The sequence below is a fragment of the Malus sylvestris genome, chromosome 7 (assembly GCF_916048215.2).
Source record: "Malus sylvestris chromosome 7, drMalSylv7.2, whole genome shotgun sequence".
In the NCBI taxonomy this organism is placed as follows: Eukaryota; Viridiplantae; Streptophyta; class Magnoliopsida; order Rosales; family Rosaceae; genus Malus; species Malus sylvestris.
In genome coordinates, this window is record NC_062266.1 from 11,670,945 (window position 1) to 11,692,606 (window position 21,662).

A 21,662-nucleotide genomic window follows, 5' to 3' on the forward strand; every position below is an offset into this window, starting at 1 on the left:
TCATATAGCCGACCCCACTTAGTGGGAAAAAGCTTTGTTGTTGTTGTTGTTGTTATTGATAAAGATTTGTTCTATTATTAATAAACAGTATAAAAAATTCATTAAGTAAAAACTTTTATTTATAGATATTTTTTGAGTTCACTTTGGACCTTACTAGTTTGGTGACAAGCCCAAATTGTGCGGAAGCTCATTATTAAAGTTCAATGCAAAGATGCTTTATGGGAATTCACTTAAAATCAACGATGTCGTTTGGTTGGGTTATTCTAAAGTGTTTTACTATTCATCATCTTCTTCGTCCCTTCTCGATCGCCGCCGCGCATGCTTTTCTACCCAGTTGGCTTGGAAGATTATACGGCTGCAATTCCAATATTTCTAATAAGACTCAGCTTGCCTGCCGCCCGTCCAACACTCCCTTGCCCGCCCAACCCTCATAGGTCTTGGCTAAACGCAGCCGAATTATTTATCCGATTTTTCTAACGATTAGGCCTTAATTGGATCGACAGTCAGCCGTGGAGCGCCTAGGCAATGCCTAGGCTGATTTTAGAACACTGGTAAGTAAGATGGTTGTAGCAACCTTTAATAATAGTTTTTTATTAACATAAAAGTCTTAAAAATATAAAAAATATATATATATACATACATATATATATATATATACATACATATATATATATATACATACATATATATATATATATATATATATATATATATATAAACACTCCTAATAACAAACTTTATGTTGTAGTCCTAATAAATTAGAAATGTGGTTGTGTAAATTCTAATATATCTAGGATATACATATATATATAAACACTCCTAATAACAAACTTTATGTTGTAGTCCTAATAAATTAGAAATGTGGTTGTGTAAATTCTAATATATCTAGGATATACATATATATATATACATATATATATAAACACTCGTAATAACAAACTTTATGTTGTAGTCCTATTAAATTAGAAATGTGGTTGTGTAAATTCTAATATATCTAGGATATTCTTATGGGATTCTATCATATCTCTTAGACTAGATATTATTTTGATATTATTGTATTAGAATTGTAATCCTATTAGGGTAAGAATATAACATTCCCTATAAATATAAATAAAAGCACAATGAGATGTAATAGAACACAAATTAAACCTATTAAGGTAAGAATTTAACCTAACCTACATGACCACAAATTAAGCCTCGTCTTGGTTGCTAATTGTGGGGTTTTAAAGCTAGAAGTCCATTAAACATTGACAAACACCAGACTCCCCAATTATGCAAATTTCTATTGCATATCTGACGAAAACAACTTTCACACAGAATGTCCACTCTGAAGCCTACTTCCTACAACCAAATTAAAACACGCATAGAAATTTTGCATGTTTGATTTCTGAAAAACAATTTGTATTTAAGCTAATAGAACTTTGAAAATGCTTGACAAAGGAATACGTGTTATATGTGTGTGTCCATAAATTCCTTACCACATCAACCTCCTTACCACATCAACCTTGACCCATTCGAATCTATAAATTTGAATTTGTCTAAATTCCCATGTCTACACTAAATTCTTTACAAACACTTATCAGCGGCTAATAATTAAACTGACCAACTATGATTAGTGTGATGAGCTGAAGGATACAAAGCATGTGTTATATAATTATGGTTGTTTAGTAAAACCATAACACAGCTAATGTTTTTCTCGCCGATCTTTTCTCACAATCTAGTAAGTGGACTAAATGATTTAAGCAGTTAGTGAAAGAACATATGTAGCTTGTAATTTGACTAATTTTCCCATGTTAGGAGAAATTTCACATGCCTTCGTAAGATTTCACTTTAACAAAGAGAGCTCCAATAACCTTCTAAAACATTTAAGCAAAGCACATATCACAAAATATGAACCTGAATGGGGAAGATCATCATAAGCTAATATGGACCATGTATAAAAGAGATAAATAGGAATTAAGGATGTGTGAATGGATACCAAGCAACTAAAAAGCTTCTAATAGGTCTTTTCCTTCAAATAATGATTGATAAGAAACAACCATTCTTCATGAGGAAGCAGGTAATGTATTGTGCACCCTAATCTATTGTCCTAACAACGATAATACATAGAAATTTGTGGTGCGCCATTGCACATATGCAACAGGCTTTTAAGCATATCAATATTTGCACAAGAAGAACCAACAAACAGAGAGACGAAACACCTAAATTTACAAACAATTGGTTTTATAGTGAAATCCTAATTTTTTTTTCATGGTACAGAGCATGTCGTCCCACGTGTGAAGCCAAACGGCCACACAAGTTCCACGTCATCCCGTTGTGTTGTTCATGTGTTAGGTTTGAAAATTCACCACATGTGAGGGAATGTGTTGAGAATGAGTTCCACGTCAATGGAAGAAGGGACCTTGCATAAGCTTATAAGAAGAGAATGAGTTCCACGTCAATGGAAGAAGGGACCTTGCATAGGCTTATAAGAAGTTAAGCTACCTCTCGTATTGTCAATTAGTTTTATGGTAGCTCAACTTTTTTTAAAATGAAAGGTTAACAAAAATAAAAAAAAACACCTAAATTTACAGAGATAATTTAAAACATGTAAATAAGAAATTGAAAAGAAATCTGCAATTTGGTTTCTTCAGAAGCAATGAGAAAAAGAAAACGGGGGAATGAGACCAACACAGAGAAAACATCCTTTTAACCCCTAAGTTGTACGCGACGTCCTACTTCGGGCTGGTTTGGTATTGCTGTACTTTGAAAAAAAAGCTGTTGTGAGAATAAGCGGCTGTGAAATAAATCAGCAGAGCGTTTGGTAAAATTTTTTGTAAAAGTGCTTTTGGAAAAAAAAAAACAGTTTAATAGTGGATATTTTCATTAAATGAGCACTGTAGCTCTGTGTGCTTTGAAAAAAAGCCAGTTTTCCAAAGCTGCAAATATCAGCTTCACCTTTTTCCTTTGATTTCAGCTTATTCTCACAGCAACTTCCAAAATAAGCCATTTTTTTTCAGTTTACCAAACACCTAAAATCCTTACAACTTTTTTTCATATGTGCTTTTTTTTTAAGCACCTCACTCCCAAACTAGATCTTCCTTCCCTTCTTCGTTTTGGCAGCCTTCCCCTTCACTCCTTTCATTCTTCGAAAAGCACCTCACTCCCAAACTACGTCTTCCTTCCCTTCTTCGTTTTGGCAGCCTTCCCCTTCATTCCTTTCATTCTTCGTATTTTCTCCCCCGCGCTGTCTCACTTTCAGAGTCTGTGAGACTCACTCACGACTCAGCAGCTGTTCAGCTTGACTCGTACCCCATCTCAGCCTCACTCAGTCCTTCCTCGACGTCGACCACTCGCCCACCTCGCACTCACCCTCGCGGCCCACAAGCTTCCTCTCGCCGTTTCGAGTCTCGACAGCCCACCTTGATTCCTCAATTCCAAAAGGTTAGTCTTTGTGCTGGATTAAAATTTGGATCCACAACTATAGTTGGGTCTTTCTGCTGATTAAAATTTGGATCACAACTGTGTTTTTGTATGATATATTTTTCCGATTAGGGATTTGGATTGGAAACCTTTTCTGTCATTTCTGCTTTAACAGTCTTGTTTCTCTATTTGTAAATATGAATTCATCACACAAAAACACAAAAAGGTTTTGTTATTTTCCATTAGTTTTCTTGTTAAAATATGTCAATAAAATGAAAGGTTTTGTTATTCTCCAATGTGGGACTTTCGCCTTCACCTCTTCACATGTACTAATGACTTGTTTTTTCCCATTAATTTTCTTGTTAAAATATGTCAATAATTTTGAAAAATGGTACATAAAATAAAAGTACTCTTATAAAGTTATAATATCTTCACGTGAAAATGTTTTTTGCACGACAAAAGAGAAATTACATGAAAACTATTGAGGAGAATTTATAAGATAGATATTTATATTAATGATAACATTATTATTTCATCAATGATATAACACAAGTTTTAGGGCTAACGACATTGATGTTTTCTGTTTCTGCACTTCAAGTCCACCAGCCCTTTTGCATTTGTTGCCTATGGCCCTATTGCACAACTGATGTATTCAGTTTACAAGTTGTTCCTGCAAAACCAGTTCCCTTGTAATTCACCATTCTCATTCATTCCCTCCAATGATTGGAACAAAATGTTGTACAAATTTCGTAGCTCTGGTTTTAGAATTTTAGACAATTCTTGCTATACTCATTACTCTTAAATATGTAACTGTTGTACAAGTATTTGATTGAAAAGATTGTCTCCAATTAATCGAATGAATAAGAATCCTTTCAAATGAACATAGCTGCTTTCATGCTAATTTCAGAAAATCCAAATCCATGAAAACATGCAGCACTCTACTACCTTTATTTACATTACTTTCTATCTCCATTTAGTTGTTAAAGAAGCTCGACAGTACAAGCAAACTGATATAACTTAAAAACAATATGATATATAGGGCTGAGTCTTGAACTTGAACAACACAATCAACTAAAAGTTAAAAAGCACCAATACCTTCTATCTTCTTTTTCTTTTAAAAGAAACCTCGACGGTACGAGGGAAATTTTATTGAATAAAAAAAAGAAGTTACACCTAGTCAGGGGGGACATAAACCTTACCCTCAAAATAAAGAAAGAAGAAAGAAAAGAAACCGAAAGTACAAGAAAATAGGAGGGACATACACTTACATAACTTGATACAAACTTATAACTAAACATATAGAAAGTGAAGGAAAGAAACCACAACAGAGAAAACAAACGACAACAAGAAATGCGTAACAGTAACAAACTGTATTTCTACGCCCCCACTAGTACTCTAAATTTTCATTATCATTTGCCTGATCATTCCAACAATCTTAAGAAACAAGTCGGGCCTCCTTGTGATCACAACATCTGCAAGAACTACTCCCACTACCAACCCACTTCCACATCCGGCCGAAACAATTTTCCAATCCAATTCAAATATGCCTTCTGAGCTAGAATCACCTTCATCGACGGTTGAAGGTGGAAGTTCAGGGGCCTTAGGATCTCCACATATCTTTGGCAATGGATCTCCACACAACCCTGGGTTTCCCTCGTATGAAGTGACATTCAAAGAAGTAAGCTGGGTTCCTTGTGGTATAGAACCTGTGAGATTGTTGTGAGACACATTGAAACTGGAAAGAAAATTAAGTTGCACCAGCTGTTGGGGGATACGTCCTGAGAGCTTGTTTTGTGAAAGGTCCAACGATTCAAGCTTCATCAAGTTTCCAAAGGATGATGGGATAGAACCAGTGAGAATGTTGTGGGATAGATTCAGCGAACGAAGCTCCTTAAGATTCCCAATGAATTCTGGAATTTTCCCTTCAAATTTGTTGCATGAGATATCGAAGGATGCGAATTCTTCTCGAATCTTTGGGTAGTATTGCTCCAAACCTTTTGTTGCTATAGTGAGTTGGTATTCAACACTGTTAACAATCATGAATCCATTGACATCATAAACTACGTCTGTGTACATATATGTTGACTTGTTTACAGTAATATCTGGAAACAGAGATGGAACCGCACCAGTAAAATCATTGTAAGCCAAATCAAGAATGCGTAACTTAGGGAAATCGACATTCTTTCTAGACTTTCCAATCACACCGTAGAATCCATTATGGCGCATTGCCAAAAGTTTTAGCTCTAGAAGAGTCCCCAACCAAATGGGGAAAACATCATTGAATCGATTGTTTGACAAAACAAGATACTCAAGCATTATACAATTGACCAATGACCTCGGCAACTGCCCCTGCAACTTGTTATGACTCACATCAATCATTCTCAACTTGTTTCCTTTGTTGTATGTCTGAGGAATAATTCCGTGAAAAGAGTTGTTTCCAAGAAGTAAAAGAATCAGATCATCACTAAAGTTTCCGAGACATTGAGGAAGCATGCCACTCAAGTTATTTTTCGACAAGTCAAGATACTGAAGATTTTTCACATTGCAAAGCAACGGTGAGATTTCTCCAGTAAAGTTGTTGTCTGCAGCTGCATATTCTCGCATGGTTGGTGGAGGTATCGGTAGTGATCCATGAAACATGTTGGACGTAAACCTTAAGCATATCAGTTTCACCCAAGGAAGGAAAAGTGGAGGTTGGTCTGAAATGGAGTTTCGAGAAATGTCTAACAATACCAAAGTTTCTATGCTTGTGTTCCACATCCATTTTGGTACTTGGCCTCGGATTTTGTTTCCAGAAAGGTCCAAACGCTGCAAACCCTTCTGATATTGTAAGAAGGCTGGAAATTCTGTTAGGCTGCAATTACTCAATCCAAGAATGGTGAACTGTTGAACTGTTGAATTCAAAATTCTGGATTCAGTGACAAATTCTAAACCGTTCCAATTTAATTGGAGTTGGTAAAGAAAGTGTAGATTTTGAAACATTTGAAACTCTACTACACCACTCAGACTATTGTAATGTAGATAAAGGATCTGAAGGTTTGTGAGATTGGAAAATGACGCAGGAATTGAACCATTCAGTTCATTAAAAGCAAAATCTAGGTAATCTAGTTTGCTAAAGTTGCCTAGCCAAGGTGGGATTGGACCAGTTAATCGACTTGTACTAATCCTAAAAGTAGCCAGTTGGGTAAGGTTTGCCAAGGAATCAGGAATTGGACCTCCAAATTTATTGGCTGAAATGTCTAGATAAGTGAGCTGCCTAAGATTCCCAAGAAAAGATGGAACCAACCCTTCCGAAAAATTGCATTGAGCCACATCCAACTCTTGCAGTGAATCAAGGTTTCCAAACGAAGAGGGTATGTTCCCGAAAAACCTGGTATAGGAAACTTTCAGAAGCATGAGAGGACTACTTCGATTAAATTCAGGAAAATATCCAGTCAGATCTTGGTTGTATCTCACAGAAAGAATTTCTAGGTTTGGTAGCTGGAAAATTCTCACCGGAAATTCACCAAACAGGTGACATTCCACGAGGGCTAGGGTTTTCAAAGATGATAAGTTAGCCATTGAATGAGGAATTGCCGAAGATATGTTTACGAAACTGAGGGAAAGTACCTCGAGACTAGTTAAGTTTTGAACTAGGCTTCCAAGATCTGATGCTTCAAGTTTCAACAAGGGACGATACTCATCTTCTGACAAAGGATCTACATTGCCAGATAGATCAAGGTATGTCAACTTGGATAACAGTGAAACTTCTGAAGGGACTTGACCAGAAAAGACAGAGAAAGAGAGGTCAAGATGAGTAAGGCTTGGAAAATTCCTAATGCTAGTAGGAATTTGAGAGTGATTGAAGTTATTATCAGAGAGACTTAACCTTTGAAGATGAACGAGGCGGAAGAGGCTGCTATTGCTGTTGATAGAGCCGTAGAGACAACTGCTACCAAGATCTAGGGCAATCACATGACCTGTCTTCTCGTCACACTTGACACCTTCCCATGAGCAGCACGTGCTGTTTTCTCCTTCAGCTGGTTTCCATGATGAAACCTTTGGATAACCATCGCTAGAAGCAGATTTGTCAATAATAAAGCTGTCTTTGAATTGCAGCAGGGCGGACTTCTCCTCATCAGGGCAAGAGGGATACTGCTTCTGCGAAGAGTAGGAAGAGTTAGCAATAACCACATGATGAAACAGCAACAAAACTAGTACTAGTTTTGAAACCATGCGAATGATGGAGATATCAAGTAACCCCATAACAACAATCTTTTGAATTTTTTTTGCACTCTTAGCTGTGTATGATGGAAGTGCAGAGTGATATACAACAATTTATAGACTGGCACCGATCAGTATAAAATTCTTCCACAATATAATTTCTGAAAAGTAATAGAGACGGGTGTAGAAGGGACAAGTTGATATGATGCCTTGACTAATTGATGAGAAAAATCAAAAGTTAGAAAAATCAGCAGCACCATTCAAGAAACAAGTCGACTTGATGAGAAAAAGAAAGGGGTGTGATGTCCACACACCCCATTTTACTTCTCACACACCCTTCTAATTTTCTGCCGTCAAATTGAATGAATTGAAGAAGTTCAACGGACAAAAATTAACAAGGGGTGTGTGAGAAGTAATATGGGATATGTGGATAGCACACCCCAAAAGAAATACAAACCAATCACAAACTTTGCCAAGATGGTTACGAAAGGCAAAAAGAGTGCATCGTACCAAACTTAACTCCAGCCAAGTTACATGGTGTATTTATAAAGATACAATTCTTAACAAACATGAAAGCAATCGCAAACGATCCTGAATAATAGGTATTCTTGTCGACGTTGAGTAGGAGAGAAACGTCCTCCAACTTTGCATTTGGATAGTTCTAAATGTGTTGGACCTTCATGCTTGAAATCTTGATGAAAATATGTGTAATTTGTATTGGAATGCAAAATTAAACAAAACAAAACAAAATGTTAACGGATGACTCATGAGTTTAATAGGCTGAGTTTGGGTAGTTCATTAGCTTAACGAGTCGGGTGTTGGTGACTCGTTAGCTTAAAGGGTCAGGTGAAACCCATCTCAAACCCAATAAATTCTACTCGTTTACAGGTTACCAGCAGATAGTAAGGGGTATGAAAGTTTCGGACTCTCAACAGCAAATTAAGGCATTAGAGTCATCAGATTCAATTCCTGCATTGGCTTGAAGTGGGATGGATTTGAAGCCAAAACTTTTTATTCAATATCCAATTTCTTCATCATTAGGACTTTCAAACTCCTAGCATTTATTAAGTCAAGAGTGCGGGTGTAACGAAAATTTTCATGTTGGATTTGATCTATGTTGCATTTTTCAAACTGCAAGCCCTTTTGTCATCAGAAAAGAAATATCTCATTAACTCAAGAGAAGGCAAGAAGGGACTTACACTCGGAGTTGAGCCCCCAACCATAGGAAAACTATAGAAAAACATATTTGGCTCAATTCTACTTTTCATTCATTCTCAAATGTACACAATATATATATATATATATATATATATTAAATACAACTATATCGATTATTTACAAATGCACGCCATTTACTCTTGGGTGGTGCTATCTATACACCCATTTTAACCTGTTACACACCACTCTCAATTTTTGGCCTTCAGATCATGTGAATGATAGAAGATCAATGTACAAAGATTAACAAGGGTGTGTTGGAAGTAAAATGAGTTGTGTTAATATCATTACCCTTACTCTTTCATACAATTAGCGTAATGTAGAATAGTCAATGAACCCATGTAGAAGATTTAATGAGTCCAATTGTTCAATGAACCAAATTAACTAACACTCCCCCTCAAGTTTTAAATTATGTCGAATAAAAGTTTAAGTGCTCAAAACTTACTTTTACCTGACAAAATGATTTCATCTCAAAAGGTGTCTTCTTATAGTGATATCAATTAACTCCATGACAATAATCTTTTAAATTTTTTAGTTTTGCACTCTTAGCTATGTATGGAGGTACACAGTGACATAACTATTTGTAGACTAGCATCAATATAAAATTATTCTGCAATATAATTTCTAAAAAGTGATAGAGACGAGTGTAACGGGGATAATTGCATCGCATTTCTTCTACATGCGTAAGAAGAGATGCTCGTGACTAATTGATTCATGAGTTAACTTTTGAAGTCGTCTTCAATGTTTGAAATGGCGTGAAATCAGAAGTTGAGGTTCTACCATAATATCCCAATGGCCACATGCGCTCCACGTTGCCCCGTTGTTTGTTCACATGTTAGGCTTGAAAATTCTTCCGCAAAAAACAGAAAGAAAAAAAAAAGAGGTTAATTTTTGCATATATGTAACACATTCATAGTTGATCTCATGAGTTCCTTCCGTAAGGGTTTATGATATTTGTATTGACACTCTAGTAAGTAGACCTGGCATTCGTGTCGTGTTTCTCGTGTTCGTGTCATACCCGATAGCTTAACGGGTTGTGTCATGTAATATCCGTTAAAGTAAACTAGTAATATGACCCGACCCAAAATTAACCTGTTAATATTATCGGGTAATATGACCCGACCCGTTACCCGTTAAGAAAAATATATTTTAAATCAATAAAAATGAAAATGAAAAACATAATTTGACCAAAAAAAAATGTAAAACATAGTACTAAATTAGTATATACATACTAAATTTCGGAGTTGACCCCTTCGTGAAAGTTATAAAGCTTTTCATTACGAGTGATTACATTTTTCACACTTCTACAATAATTATTATTAATTTTGCACTCAAATAAAAAACATTGTTCATGAGATTTGGAGGGTTTTAAAAATCTAAACGACCATGTTACCATCGTCTAAGCGTTGAGGATGCAATTAGGAACATTTATTATGCTTTCACATCTTTCAGACTTATACATTAATGATTATGAATTTTGCTTATTTTGAACCCCCTTAAAAATATTATTCATGAGAGTTTGTATGGTTTTAAAATTTCACACGATCATATACCCATCCTCAAAGCGTAGAGGATGCGACTACGAGCGTTTGCATATTTTTTGCACATGTAAATTAATTATTATAATTTTTTTAATGTGTTTGGTATTTTTAAATTACTTGATATTTTTATTTTTAATGTGTTTTATGATTTTTAATCTTAATCTTTGCCTATAATATACTATAAAAATAAATAAATAAATAAAACTTCAATTTTAAAATTTATATTGAATAATAATTAATAAACAATATATACATATTCATTATATCTATTGTATTTTATAGTAAGTTTTTTTTTAGTAGTTTAAAAAATTAAAATCATCAAAATAACTTTTTTTCGTATCGTGTCGAAACAGGTTACCCGCGTGTCACTCTCGTGTAAACCTGTTAAGGACCCATTATTAACGGGTTATTATCATGTGACCCGATAATGACCCAATTAGTTATTGTTTTGACCCGAAACCTGTTATTTTCGTGTCATTTACGTATTGTGTTAACGGGTCGTGTAAGAAATTGCTAGGTCTACTTGTAAGGTTTTATCATATTTATATGGCTAATTGCAAGACTTATCAACTCTGCATTTGGGTACTTCTATATGTGTTGGACCTACACGCTTGAAATATTGATTCAAAAATGTGTAATTTGTATTGGAATGCAAAATTAAACAAAAAAAAAAAACAAATGTTAACGGGTGACTCATGAGCTTAACAGGTTGAATTTGGATGACTCATTAGCTTAACGAGTTAGGTGCGCGTGACTCATTAGCTTAACGAGTCAGGTGAAACATAACTCAAACCCAATAAACTCAACTCGTTTACAGGTTACCAACAGATAGTAAAGGGGATGAAAGTTTCGTACTCGTACCATCAAATTAAAGCATTAGACTCATCAGTTTCAATTCCTGCACTGGCTTGAAGTGGGATGGATTTAAGGCCCGAAACTTTTATTCGATACCCAATTTCTTCTTCATTTTAGGACTTTCAAACTCCTAACATATATTATGTCAAGAGTGCAGGTGTAGCGAAATTTATCATGTTGGATTTAGTCTATGTTGCATTTTTGAAACTGCAAGTTCTGTTCTCATCAGAAAAGTAACATCTCATTAACTCAAGAGAAAGTAAGGAAGAGGGGAAATACTTCGACTTGAAGTTGAGGCCCCAACCAAAGGAGAGATTTTTCAGTATGACCAGTATACGGGGTGATACACCATGTGTCACTATATAAATGGTGGGATACGTGTGCTAAAAAGTTAATAACTTAAAAAATAAAATTTCACACCACTACTATTAAAGCACGTGGTGTACAACTTGTGTTCCTGTCATAATGAAAATTTTCTCCAACCATAAGAAAATAGTAGAAAAACGTATTTGGCTCAATTTTACTTTTCATTCATTCTCAAATGTACAATATATATATATATATATATATATATATATATATATATATATATATATATATATATATATAGTAAATAAAAATATATGGATTAATTATAAATACACACCATTTACTCCTTTATACAATGAGCCTAATGCAAAAACGTCAATGAACCCATGTAGAAGATTTAATGAGCCTAATTGTTCAATGAACCTAATTAACTAACACTCCCTCTCAAGTTAGAGAGTGAAGATCCCGAACTCCCAACTTGCATTTCATAGTCAAATATTTTAAATTTCGGGTAAAAGCTTAAGCGCTGAAAACTTACTTTTACCTGACGAAATGGTTTCCTCTAAAAAGGTGTTTTCTTGTAGTGATACCAAGTAACTCCATAACAATAATCTTTTGAATTTTTGCACTCTTAGCTATCTATGGAAGTACAAAGTGACACAACTATTTATAGACGAGTAATGCTATGGAGACTAAATTTGTAGATAAAGTTTTGAAAACTAAAGGACATGGAAACTGATGGTTGTTTTATTACTTAAACGTTGATAAACGTGCTTATTCCTATTGGAGACATGTCATTTATATTGCAAATTTAGTTTTCAAATTTAGTCTCTCTAGCATTACCCTTTATAGATTGGCATCAATATAAAATTATTCCGCAATATAATTTCTAAAAAGTGATAGAGACAGGTGTAACAGGGACAAGTGCATCGCATTTCTTCTACATGCGTAAGAAGAGATGCTCTTGACTAATTGATACATGAGTTAACTTTTGAAGTCATCTTCAACTTTTGAAATTGCGTGAATCAGAAGTTAGAAAAATGAGCAGCACCATACAAGAACACAAGGCTTGATGATGCAACACATTTTCATACCATTTTTTTTTGGTTTTAGAAATGCTATTTATACCATATTTTCATACCACCTTAGGTGGCATTTGATGTGGATAACCACATCATTTGAATTAATCAGATTTTTAAATTTAGTTCATTCTTTAACAAACTAATAATTAAGAAAAACTAGTTAATTAAATAATGATTGTCGTATTCCTCGTCTTTCTCCTTCCTTTCCTTGAGTTTTGCAAATTTTTCAAATGATGTAGCTGTCCACATCAAATGCCACCTAAGGTGGTATAGAAATATGGTACAAAAACATGGTACGAATAGCATTACTTGGATTAAAAATATATAAATCCTTGAAGAACCAAAGTTTTTGGAACCCACCAGTTTGATAGACACTCTAAAGGTTAATTTGATTAATTGATGAGTTGAAGATTACAATCGATGACATCCATGACTTAAATAAGTCATTTACAACACTTCTGGACAACTCAAAAGGCTTAGAGAATTAAAACAAAAGTAAATGGCACTAATCAGACGACAATTGAAAAGTTCGAAACTTATTACAAACTTTATTTTTAGGTTTTGGAAGCTTAATCCCTCTTAAACACGATGGGCTCATGATATCATTCCTCTTGTTCTACTCGCGATTCTCTTTAAAACGACATATTACAAGCCTAACTATGACACCAGAATATTTCTTGCTGCCTTTTCTGTTGCCATATTTATTTAATCCAATATTTTCCAATTTTAATTCTTCTTCTCCTAATTTGAAACATTTTATTTTATTTATATTTCTTCATACGAAGTGACTCATATCTTGTCTTACATCACTTGACTTGACTTCAACCATCTGATCTTCGACCTCAAGATCCAGACTAATGGTTGGAGAGCAAGTGTGTAAAAAATAAATAAATGAAAGGAAGAGAAAAAGAAGTACAAACTGATTACAAAACTTTGCCAAAATTGCTACACAACACAAAGTGACTACATCATACCAAACTTTACTCCAGCCAAGTTAAATGATGTATTTATAAAGACCCAATTCTTAACAAACATGAAAGCAATCGAAAACCCTCCTAAATAATACGAAAGTAATCTAAGATCATGTGGCACAGAAGGATTTAAGAGTAGTGTAGAACTTCTTTTTATTTATTTATTTTTTTTTAAAGGAAGAGAAAGGTGAAGGAGCAACCCCGGGATAGGGAGCCCAAAGTGGGCTGAAAATCCAGCAGCACCCCTTCGGCTCCAGCACCCTAGTATAACCTATCCCCGTCTGGGCGCAAGCTACAAGGTTTTAATTCGACCGGTGGAGTGGATACTGGTCTATGTGTGGAACTTGTGCTTTGGTTTTGGTCTATGTTGATTTTTTCAAACTGCAAGTTCTTTTCTCATCAGAAAAGAAATATCACGGTAACTCATTAACTCAAGGGAAAGCAAGGAAGAGACAATACTTCGACTTGGAGTTGAGGCCCCAACCATGGGGAAACCTCCTCCAACTACATATGTCTCTAGGAAGTGTACATATTCTTGAACTTCGACCTTTAACATTCGCATAATAGTTGGATAATAGTCGCTCTCATGCTTGCCCCTAAAATACTATTGTTGATCTAGTGCAGTTGCAAATATTTAATTGTGTTTGGTTTTATTTATTTTGTAGGTACTCTGAGCTCATATAAGTAAACATTTGTCCAAAAAAAGGTTGATTAGCGTAACTCAAGTAATTAATAACATTCATTCCGTACATCTCAATATCAATTGTACAAATATAAATATATAAATAAATAAAGTTGACCTGTTCCATCTGATCTTTGATGGATAACCACATCATGTTCTGAAACATACAGTACAGTCCATTAAAAATGAAGATCAATGGTTTGGAGAGCTCCAAGATATGCGGTGACAAGTGTTAAAAACTCCAAATTGACTATCCTGTCTTCTAAAGTCACGTCAAGAAGTGTTGATTTGGAGAGCTCCAAGATTTGTGGCCAAGTGTTAAAAACTCCAAATTGACTAGGCTATCTGCCAAAGTCACGTTAAGAAGTCTTGATCATTAATGACATGCAACAACATATTATTCGCAATAAATTTCCTTGACAAATATTGAAAAATGGAATCATCAACAATTCGGTTTTCCATTGACAAATATTAAAAAAATGATGACTAATGAAAAAAGTTGAGAAAGTTACGCATCCAATTCCTCGAACAAGCTTCTGGAACGTAGACTTCAGCAGTGACATCGTATAGAGGTCGACAAGGTTGTCTAGGTCGGATTACTTGACTTCAATCTTCTGATGCTTATGCTTATGTAGACACAATATTCTTAGTGTTGACTTTTAGGATGCCTTATGATCTGGTCGATACATATGGCGTTCTCTTCATGGATCATTGTTAAGACTCAACGATGGATGAAAATCGTAGTGACTTTAAATATGCTCAACAAGAGTTCTCGACCATATCTCACGTGAGATACGGTGGGTTTTGGAACAACTCGAAGATTTTGAAACTAAGGTCTATCTAGTTGACCTTTAAGATTTTGCAGTGTTCCTTAATAGTAAAGACATAAACATTTAGGAATGTACCTTGTGCAGATCAGATAGAGAGTTTAACTCAGTGAATCCCACAAGGTATGCCTCATTCCGAAGATCAATAAGGTGTGATCTATTCTGAGATGCATAGGAATAGAGTAACCCCAAATCTGTATTAACGGAAAAATGTCGATAACACCAATTTGGGGATGGCGTGTAGTCAGTGCTGCTTTATGTCAAATGATTATTAGCACTTGAGATGTCCGATCTAGTGCTATGAGCTAAGTACAATAAACACTAATTTCACTCAAATATGGCGCCGCATGTCTTGATATGGAACCTTATGTAATATCATTAGAACTATACTCGAAACTTCTGGTCAAGGTAGTGTAGAGTTTTCCCAAGATTATTCATCTCAAAGTCCGACTTTAGGTGCGAGTCAGTTTTCTGCAACTCTAACAATTTTGGATTATGTACACACAATGACATTATCCCTAACTGATCAATTATTCATTAAGACGGGTATACCACATCTGCCCAAATTGTTCTGCATCCGTAAAGTGAAAGCCTCATCTAAACCCAGAGGGTGTTCTGTGGTCTAGAACTATTTGAATAAATACATGTAAGTTCTTCAGAAACTTCCATGTATATTTCGTATCATGATCCCATAAGGTAACTTTTTATCGCACTATTTCATTCATCTCATTCGACATTGATTGTTTATTTCTAATTGACCAATCAGTTCTACGTTGTTAGTAATCAACAGAACGCAATTCGATATCGTCACTTTTCCTTTATGTCTGTAGCTACCATATAACTGAAACATCATCCATGATAATGTCATTCCAATTCCATATGTCATCCAAACTAGTATATTGGATTAAGATGTCACGTCTCGATCCCAACATACGTCGAGAATCCACATGTGAGCAGGAAAATAACGTTCGTTGAATACGGTATAAGTTACGGAATGAAATACTTTAATTGATAACCCAAAATAATGTGAAGGTGGCTAAATTCTCCACAAAATATTTACAAATATTTACATCCCAAAAAGAAGCATAATCTTTGCTTTACTAAGAACAAGTATGAGGTGCTCAAAAGAAAGTCCCAAAAGATAAAGTACAAGAGTGAATCAAGGGTAACCTAACGCTCCAAGTCTCTAATAACTGCACTGCTACCCCCACCTACAAACTTCTTAGAGTCTACTTAAACCTGTCACTTGTACGATCAGTGCCTACACCATCGAAATGGTGCACCAGGCAAACAACAACCTGGATAAGTTGCGAAACTTATGAGAGTGACAATAATATCAAGTATGTGAGAATAATGCTAATGCCAACCATCAAACACAGTTTACATATCTTGAATATAAATCATTCATAAGAAATCAATACCAACTTTTGTAAACCCCGAAGGAGTCACCCAGACATCCAACGGTTCGTCTGAAACCAATCACAACATCTCACAACCATCTTCTCATACAACACAATGAAAAGTAGAGTTAGAGCGACACAGTTTGGCCGAAGCCTACACCTTTGAAGATATCTCAATTCAAATTCAATAAATCCCAAGGTGAGTACGATCCCGGACCTTCACTCAACGGAATCGCGAAATATGAGGGATTCCGGAAAATCTCTCAACGGAATCCAAGTGGATACGATTCCGGACCCTCACTCAACGGAATCGCAAAGTACGATACATAACAATAACTAAATGAAACCCAAATTAGATACGATTCCGGAACATCACTCAACGGAATCACGGAATAAAAGGGATTTCAGACCATCTCTCAACGGAATCCTAGTGGATACGATTCCGAACCATCACTCAACGGAATCGCAGAAGACCAACAACCAGAATGTACGACGACTCAAAGAAATGAGACAAGCACATGCTACTTAATTTACAAAAACTCAACAAAGGGAGATTAGGCACAATTACTAAATTTAGAACCAATCACCGCAGCGGAAGGTGAAACAATATCGAAGCAACAAATCCCCATCATAATGGTTAACGGTCCATTACTAGTCCTCACATTAATCTCAACATGCCAATCATACAAATCAAACCACATTTCCAATATACATGCCACACCCTATTTCATAAACATAAATTGATGTCGAAGTATTGGAATAACAATTCAATAGAACATATTCATAAAACCAATTCATATCCACACAGGATCATAATTATGACAACCTGATAATTACCAATATCACATATATTAAAGTCACTTACCTGGAGTCCGTGCTAATGTACCCTAGCACAATAGTCAAGGCATCACGTTCTATCACCGCCTAACAAAGCACAAGTCCACATTTAGATTTCCTTCGATAATTCACATACTCAAAAATTCTCATATGTCTCCCACAACAACATTTAATGAGGAATCAAACCGTCGTTCTAATTGATACATGAGTTAACTTTTGAAGTCATCTTCAACTTTTGAAATTGCGTGAATTAGAAGTTAGAAAAATGAGCAGCACCATACAAGAACACAAGGCTTGATGATGCAACACATTTTCATACCATTTTTTTTTTGGTTTTAGAAATGCTATTTATACCATATTTTTGTACCATATTTTCATACCACCTTAGGTGGCATTTGATGTGGATAACCACATCATTTGAATTAATCAGATTTTTAAATTTAGTTCATTCTTTAACAAACTAATAATTAAGAAAAACTAGTTAATTAAATAATAATTGTCGTATTCCTCGTCTTTCTCCTTCCTTTCCTTGAGTTTTGCAAATTTTTCAAATGATGTAGATGTCCACATCAGATGCCACCTAAGGTGGTATAGAAATATGGTACAAAAACATGGTATGAATAGCATTACTCGGATTAAAAATATATAAATCCTTGAAGAACCAAAGTTTTTGGAACCCACCAGTTTGATAGACACTCTAAAGGTTAATTTGATTAATTGATGAGTTGAAGATTACAATCGATGACATCCATGACTTAAATAAGTCATTTACAACACTTCTGGACAACTCAAAAGGCTTAGAGAATTAAAACAAAAGTAAATGGCATTAATCAGACGACAATTGAAAAGTTCGAAACTTATTACAAACTTTATTTTTAGGTTTTGGAAGCTTAATCCCTCTTAAACACGATGGGCTCATGATATCATTCCTCTTGTTCTACTCGCGATTCTCTTTAAAACGACATATTACAAGCCTAACTATGACACCAGAATATTTCTTGCTGCATTTTCTGTTGCCATATTTATTTAATCCAATATTTTCCAATTTTAATTCTTCTTCTCCATAATTTGAAACATTTTATTTTATTTATATTTCTTCATACGAAGTGACTCATATCTTGTCTTACATCACTTGACTTGACTTCAACCATCTGATCTTCGACCTCAAGATCCAGACTAATGGTTGGAGAGCAAGTGTGTAAAAAATAAATAAATGAAAGGAAGAGAAAAAGAAGTACAAACTGATTACAAAACTTTGCCAAAATTGCTACACAACACAAAGTGACTACATCATACCAAACTTTACTCCAGCCAAGTTAAATGATGTATTTATAAAGACCCAATTCTTAACAAACATGAAAGCAATCGAAAACCCTCCTAAATAATACGAAAGTAATCTAAGATCATGTGGCACAGAAGGATTTAAGAGTAGTGTAGAACTTCTTTTTTTTTTTTTTTTTTTTTTTTTAAAGGAAGAGAAAGGTGAAGGAGCAACCCCGGGATAGGGAGCCCAAAGTGGGCTGAAAATCAGCAGCACCCCTTCGGCTCCAGCACCCTAGTATAACCTATCCCCGTCTGGGCGCAAGCTACAAGGTTTTAATTCGACCGGTGGAGTGGATACTGGTCTATGTGTGGAACTTGTGCTTTGGTTTTGGTCTATGTTGATTTTTTCAAACTGCAAGTTCTTTTCTCATCAGAAAAGAAATATCACGGTAACTCATTAACTCAAGGGAAAGCAAGGAAGAGACAATACTTCGACTTGGAGTTGAGGCCCCAACCATGGGGAAACCTCCTCCAACTACATATGTCTCTAGGAAGTGTACATATTCTTGAACTTCGACCTTTAACATTCGCATAATAGTTGGATAATAGTCGCTCTCATGCTTGCCCCTAAAATACTATTGTTGATCTAGTGCAGTTGCAAATATTTAATTGTGTTTGGTTTTATCTATTTTGTAGGTACTCTGAGCTCATATAAGTAAACATTTGTCCAAAGAAAGGTTGATTAGCAGATTGTAACTCAAGTAATTAATAACATTCATTCCATCCATCTCAATATCAATTGTACATATATAAATATATAAATAAATAAAGTTGACCTGTTCCATCTGATCTTTGATGGTATGCATCATGTTCTGAAACATACAGTACAGTCCATTAAAAATGAAGATCAATGGTTTGGAGAGCTCCAAGATAGGGGTGGTTCAAAAAACCGAAAATCGAAAAAAACCGAACCGAAACCCGAACCGAGACCGAAAAAACCGAACCGAAAAAAAAAACCGAACCGAAAGTGTAAAACCGGACCGAGCCGAATGTGGTTCAGTTCGGTTCAGTTTCTGGGGTTCGGAAACCGGACCGAACCGGACCGAACCGATTAATGGAAAAACGACGTCGTTTTCAGCTTCAGTTCACTCTCTTCACTTCAGTCTGAAAGACTGAAACCCTAAACATATCCATTCCCTTCCCTTTTCCTTATCGACGCCTCCCTCTCCTCTGTACTCTCACTGTGGACCATCTCCTCCCAGCTCCGCCGCTCTTCCGCTTCGTCTTCTTCCTTCCCAGTGACCTGCAACCTGTCTCACACATCTCTCGCCGACGCGACGCCGTCTCACACTCGGTATCTCACCCCCCTGACCCGTGACTTGTGACCCGCGCACGACCCACAGCTTCCTCTCGCCGTTTTGAGTCTCGACCAACAAATTCCCTCCTTTGCAAAGTTAGTTTGTGATAAATTTTGGATTAATTTGTGATAAATTTTGGTTCTGCACTGTGATGCTTGCTTGTTCTGCACTCTCGCCATGTCTGCACTGTGATGCTTGCTTGTTCTACACTCTTGCTGTGGTCTAACACTCTCGCCGTGTCTGCTAACTGCTATGTGATGCTTGCTTGTTCTGCACTGAAATTAGAGTTGTTAGGTTCTGTTAGGTTCTCTCGATGAAGGAACTTGTGGGTTGTTAGTTTCCGGAACAATATCCTTGCCAGCATCTACAATTATCTGTTCTGTCATTATACAAATCTGGGTACGTCATTGGAAAAAGTAACCACAGGAAACCCCGGGTTAAATTTCAAACATTTTTATTGCAGTCAAGGATCGATACCCTTGAGCCTGTGATGGGAAGCAAAAATGAGAAAAAACTGACCTACCTAGAACTACAACGTCATCAAGCGAAAAAGAGAGAGGGAATGGAACCTGCTTTCAAAACTCTAAAAATTTCCTTCATGGCCTTGTGTTTGTCTGTTCACAAGTAACTTCATCATTCAACTTCATGATTGCTAATTCACAAGTAACTGCTGTTTAGTTTACTGTGTGACATGTGAACTGCTGCCTTGTGTTGTGTATTGCCTGGTTATTTTGTTGCACAATGATTGGAACAAACAATTAGCTCTCAAGAATCCACTCTCTCTCAGTAATCGAGTATGATTCCATGTGAAAGAACAAATTAATTTCAAGCAAAGTTTCAAAATAAAGCAAATCTAGGTTTATGATCTGCTTTGTCCATTCAAATTCTCATTGGATAAATATATATATTGACTTAGAGACCAACTAATCTTTGATTTAGTCATAGCATGTGTTCACTAGTTGGATAAAGTTGTCTTCTCCTTTCCGGTTGAAAAAAAAAAAGCTTTATATTCGGCTCAGATGAAGGCAATGACATACATTTTGACATAAGCTTGATGTCTAGTTCTAATCAACCGGATTGTAATGAGGCAGCAACTGTAATTTTTAGTGATTTTAAACTGTAATTTTAATGATTTGATGCAATTGCTTGCAGGAGGCAGCATTTTTTCTATCATATCAGATATCAAGTGCTTTTAAAACTCAACTGCATTTTGATTGAATTTACTTTTTATTTCAGTTTTCACAGTTTTAAAACTCAACTGCATTTCGACTGTAACCATAAATTTCTTCATCATCTGTGACTTGATTTGAAAACCCACTACCCCATAATATTACTAATGATAATAACTACATTTGCTTATTAATTAGATGAAGTCAAGTGCATCAAAGGCCTCGAGCTCAAGCTCAAACTCAATGAGATCATCAAATAGCTCCCGTGAAAAAATAAATTCATCTACGTCTACTCCATCGCAATTAAGTTGTCATCTCTATACTTTCTCTATGGTTCTTAAGTCTGTAGTTTATTTAATACTTAATTGTAATGATTCTTTCTTTTATTTTTGAAGGGCATTGTTGGTGAATCAACTCTACCTCAACTCCCCATGGTGACAACTCAACATACTTCTCTTACTCATGGTGGATCCAAAAAATCCTCCGATGCAACTCCAAAAGAAGGTTGCTCAAGTGATCAAGTAAGTAACGAAGATACTCTCTTGGAT

The 21,662-nt window shown here is 35.6% G+C and overlaps 1 protein-coding gene and 1 long non-coding RNA gene across 2 annotated transcripts; one reads left to right on the top strand and one right to left on the bottom strand.

The window, feature by feature from the left end:
* Positions 1 to 3,097: 3,097 nt before the first annotated feature.
* Positions 3,098 to 4,224, top strand: LOC126630592 (uncharacterized). Its single transcript, XR_007626049.1, has 3 exons — positions 3,098 to 3,423; positions 4,001 to 4,137; positions 4,168 to 4,224. It is a non-coding gene; the product is annotated as an uncharacterized LOC126630592 (long non-coding RNA).
* A 358-nt stretch (positions 4,225 to 4,582) lies between these two features.
* LOC126630584 (receptor-like protein 7) lies at positions 4,583 to 7,708 on the bottom strand. The gene has a single exon (XM_050300712.1). The coding sequence runs from the start codon at positions 7,645 to 7,647 to the stop codon at positions 4,798 to 4,800; it is 2,850 nt and encodes a 949-aa protein (XP_050156669.1). The 5' UTR covers positions 7,648 to 7,708; the 3' UTR covers positions 4,583 to 4,797.
* Between the last annotated feature and the right edge of the window lie 13,954 nt (positions 7,709 to 21,662).

Bases quoted from the DNA above. Each gene is read 5' to 3' on its own strand.
- LOC126630584 (XM_050300712.1), bottom strand. From the start codon at position 7,647: ATGGGGTTACTTGATATCTCCATCATTCGCATGGTTTCAAAACTAGTA.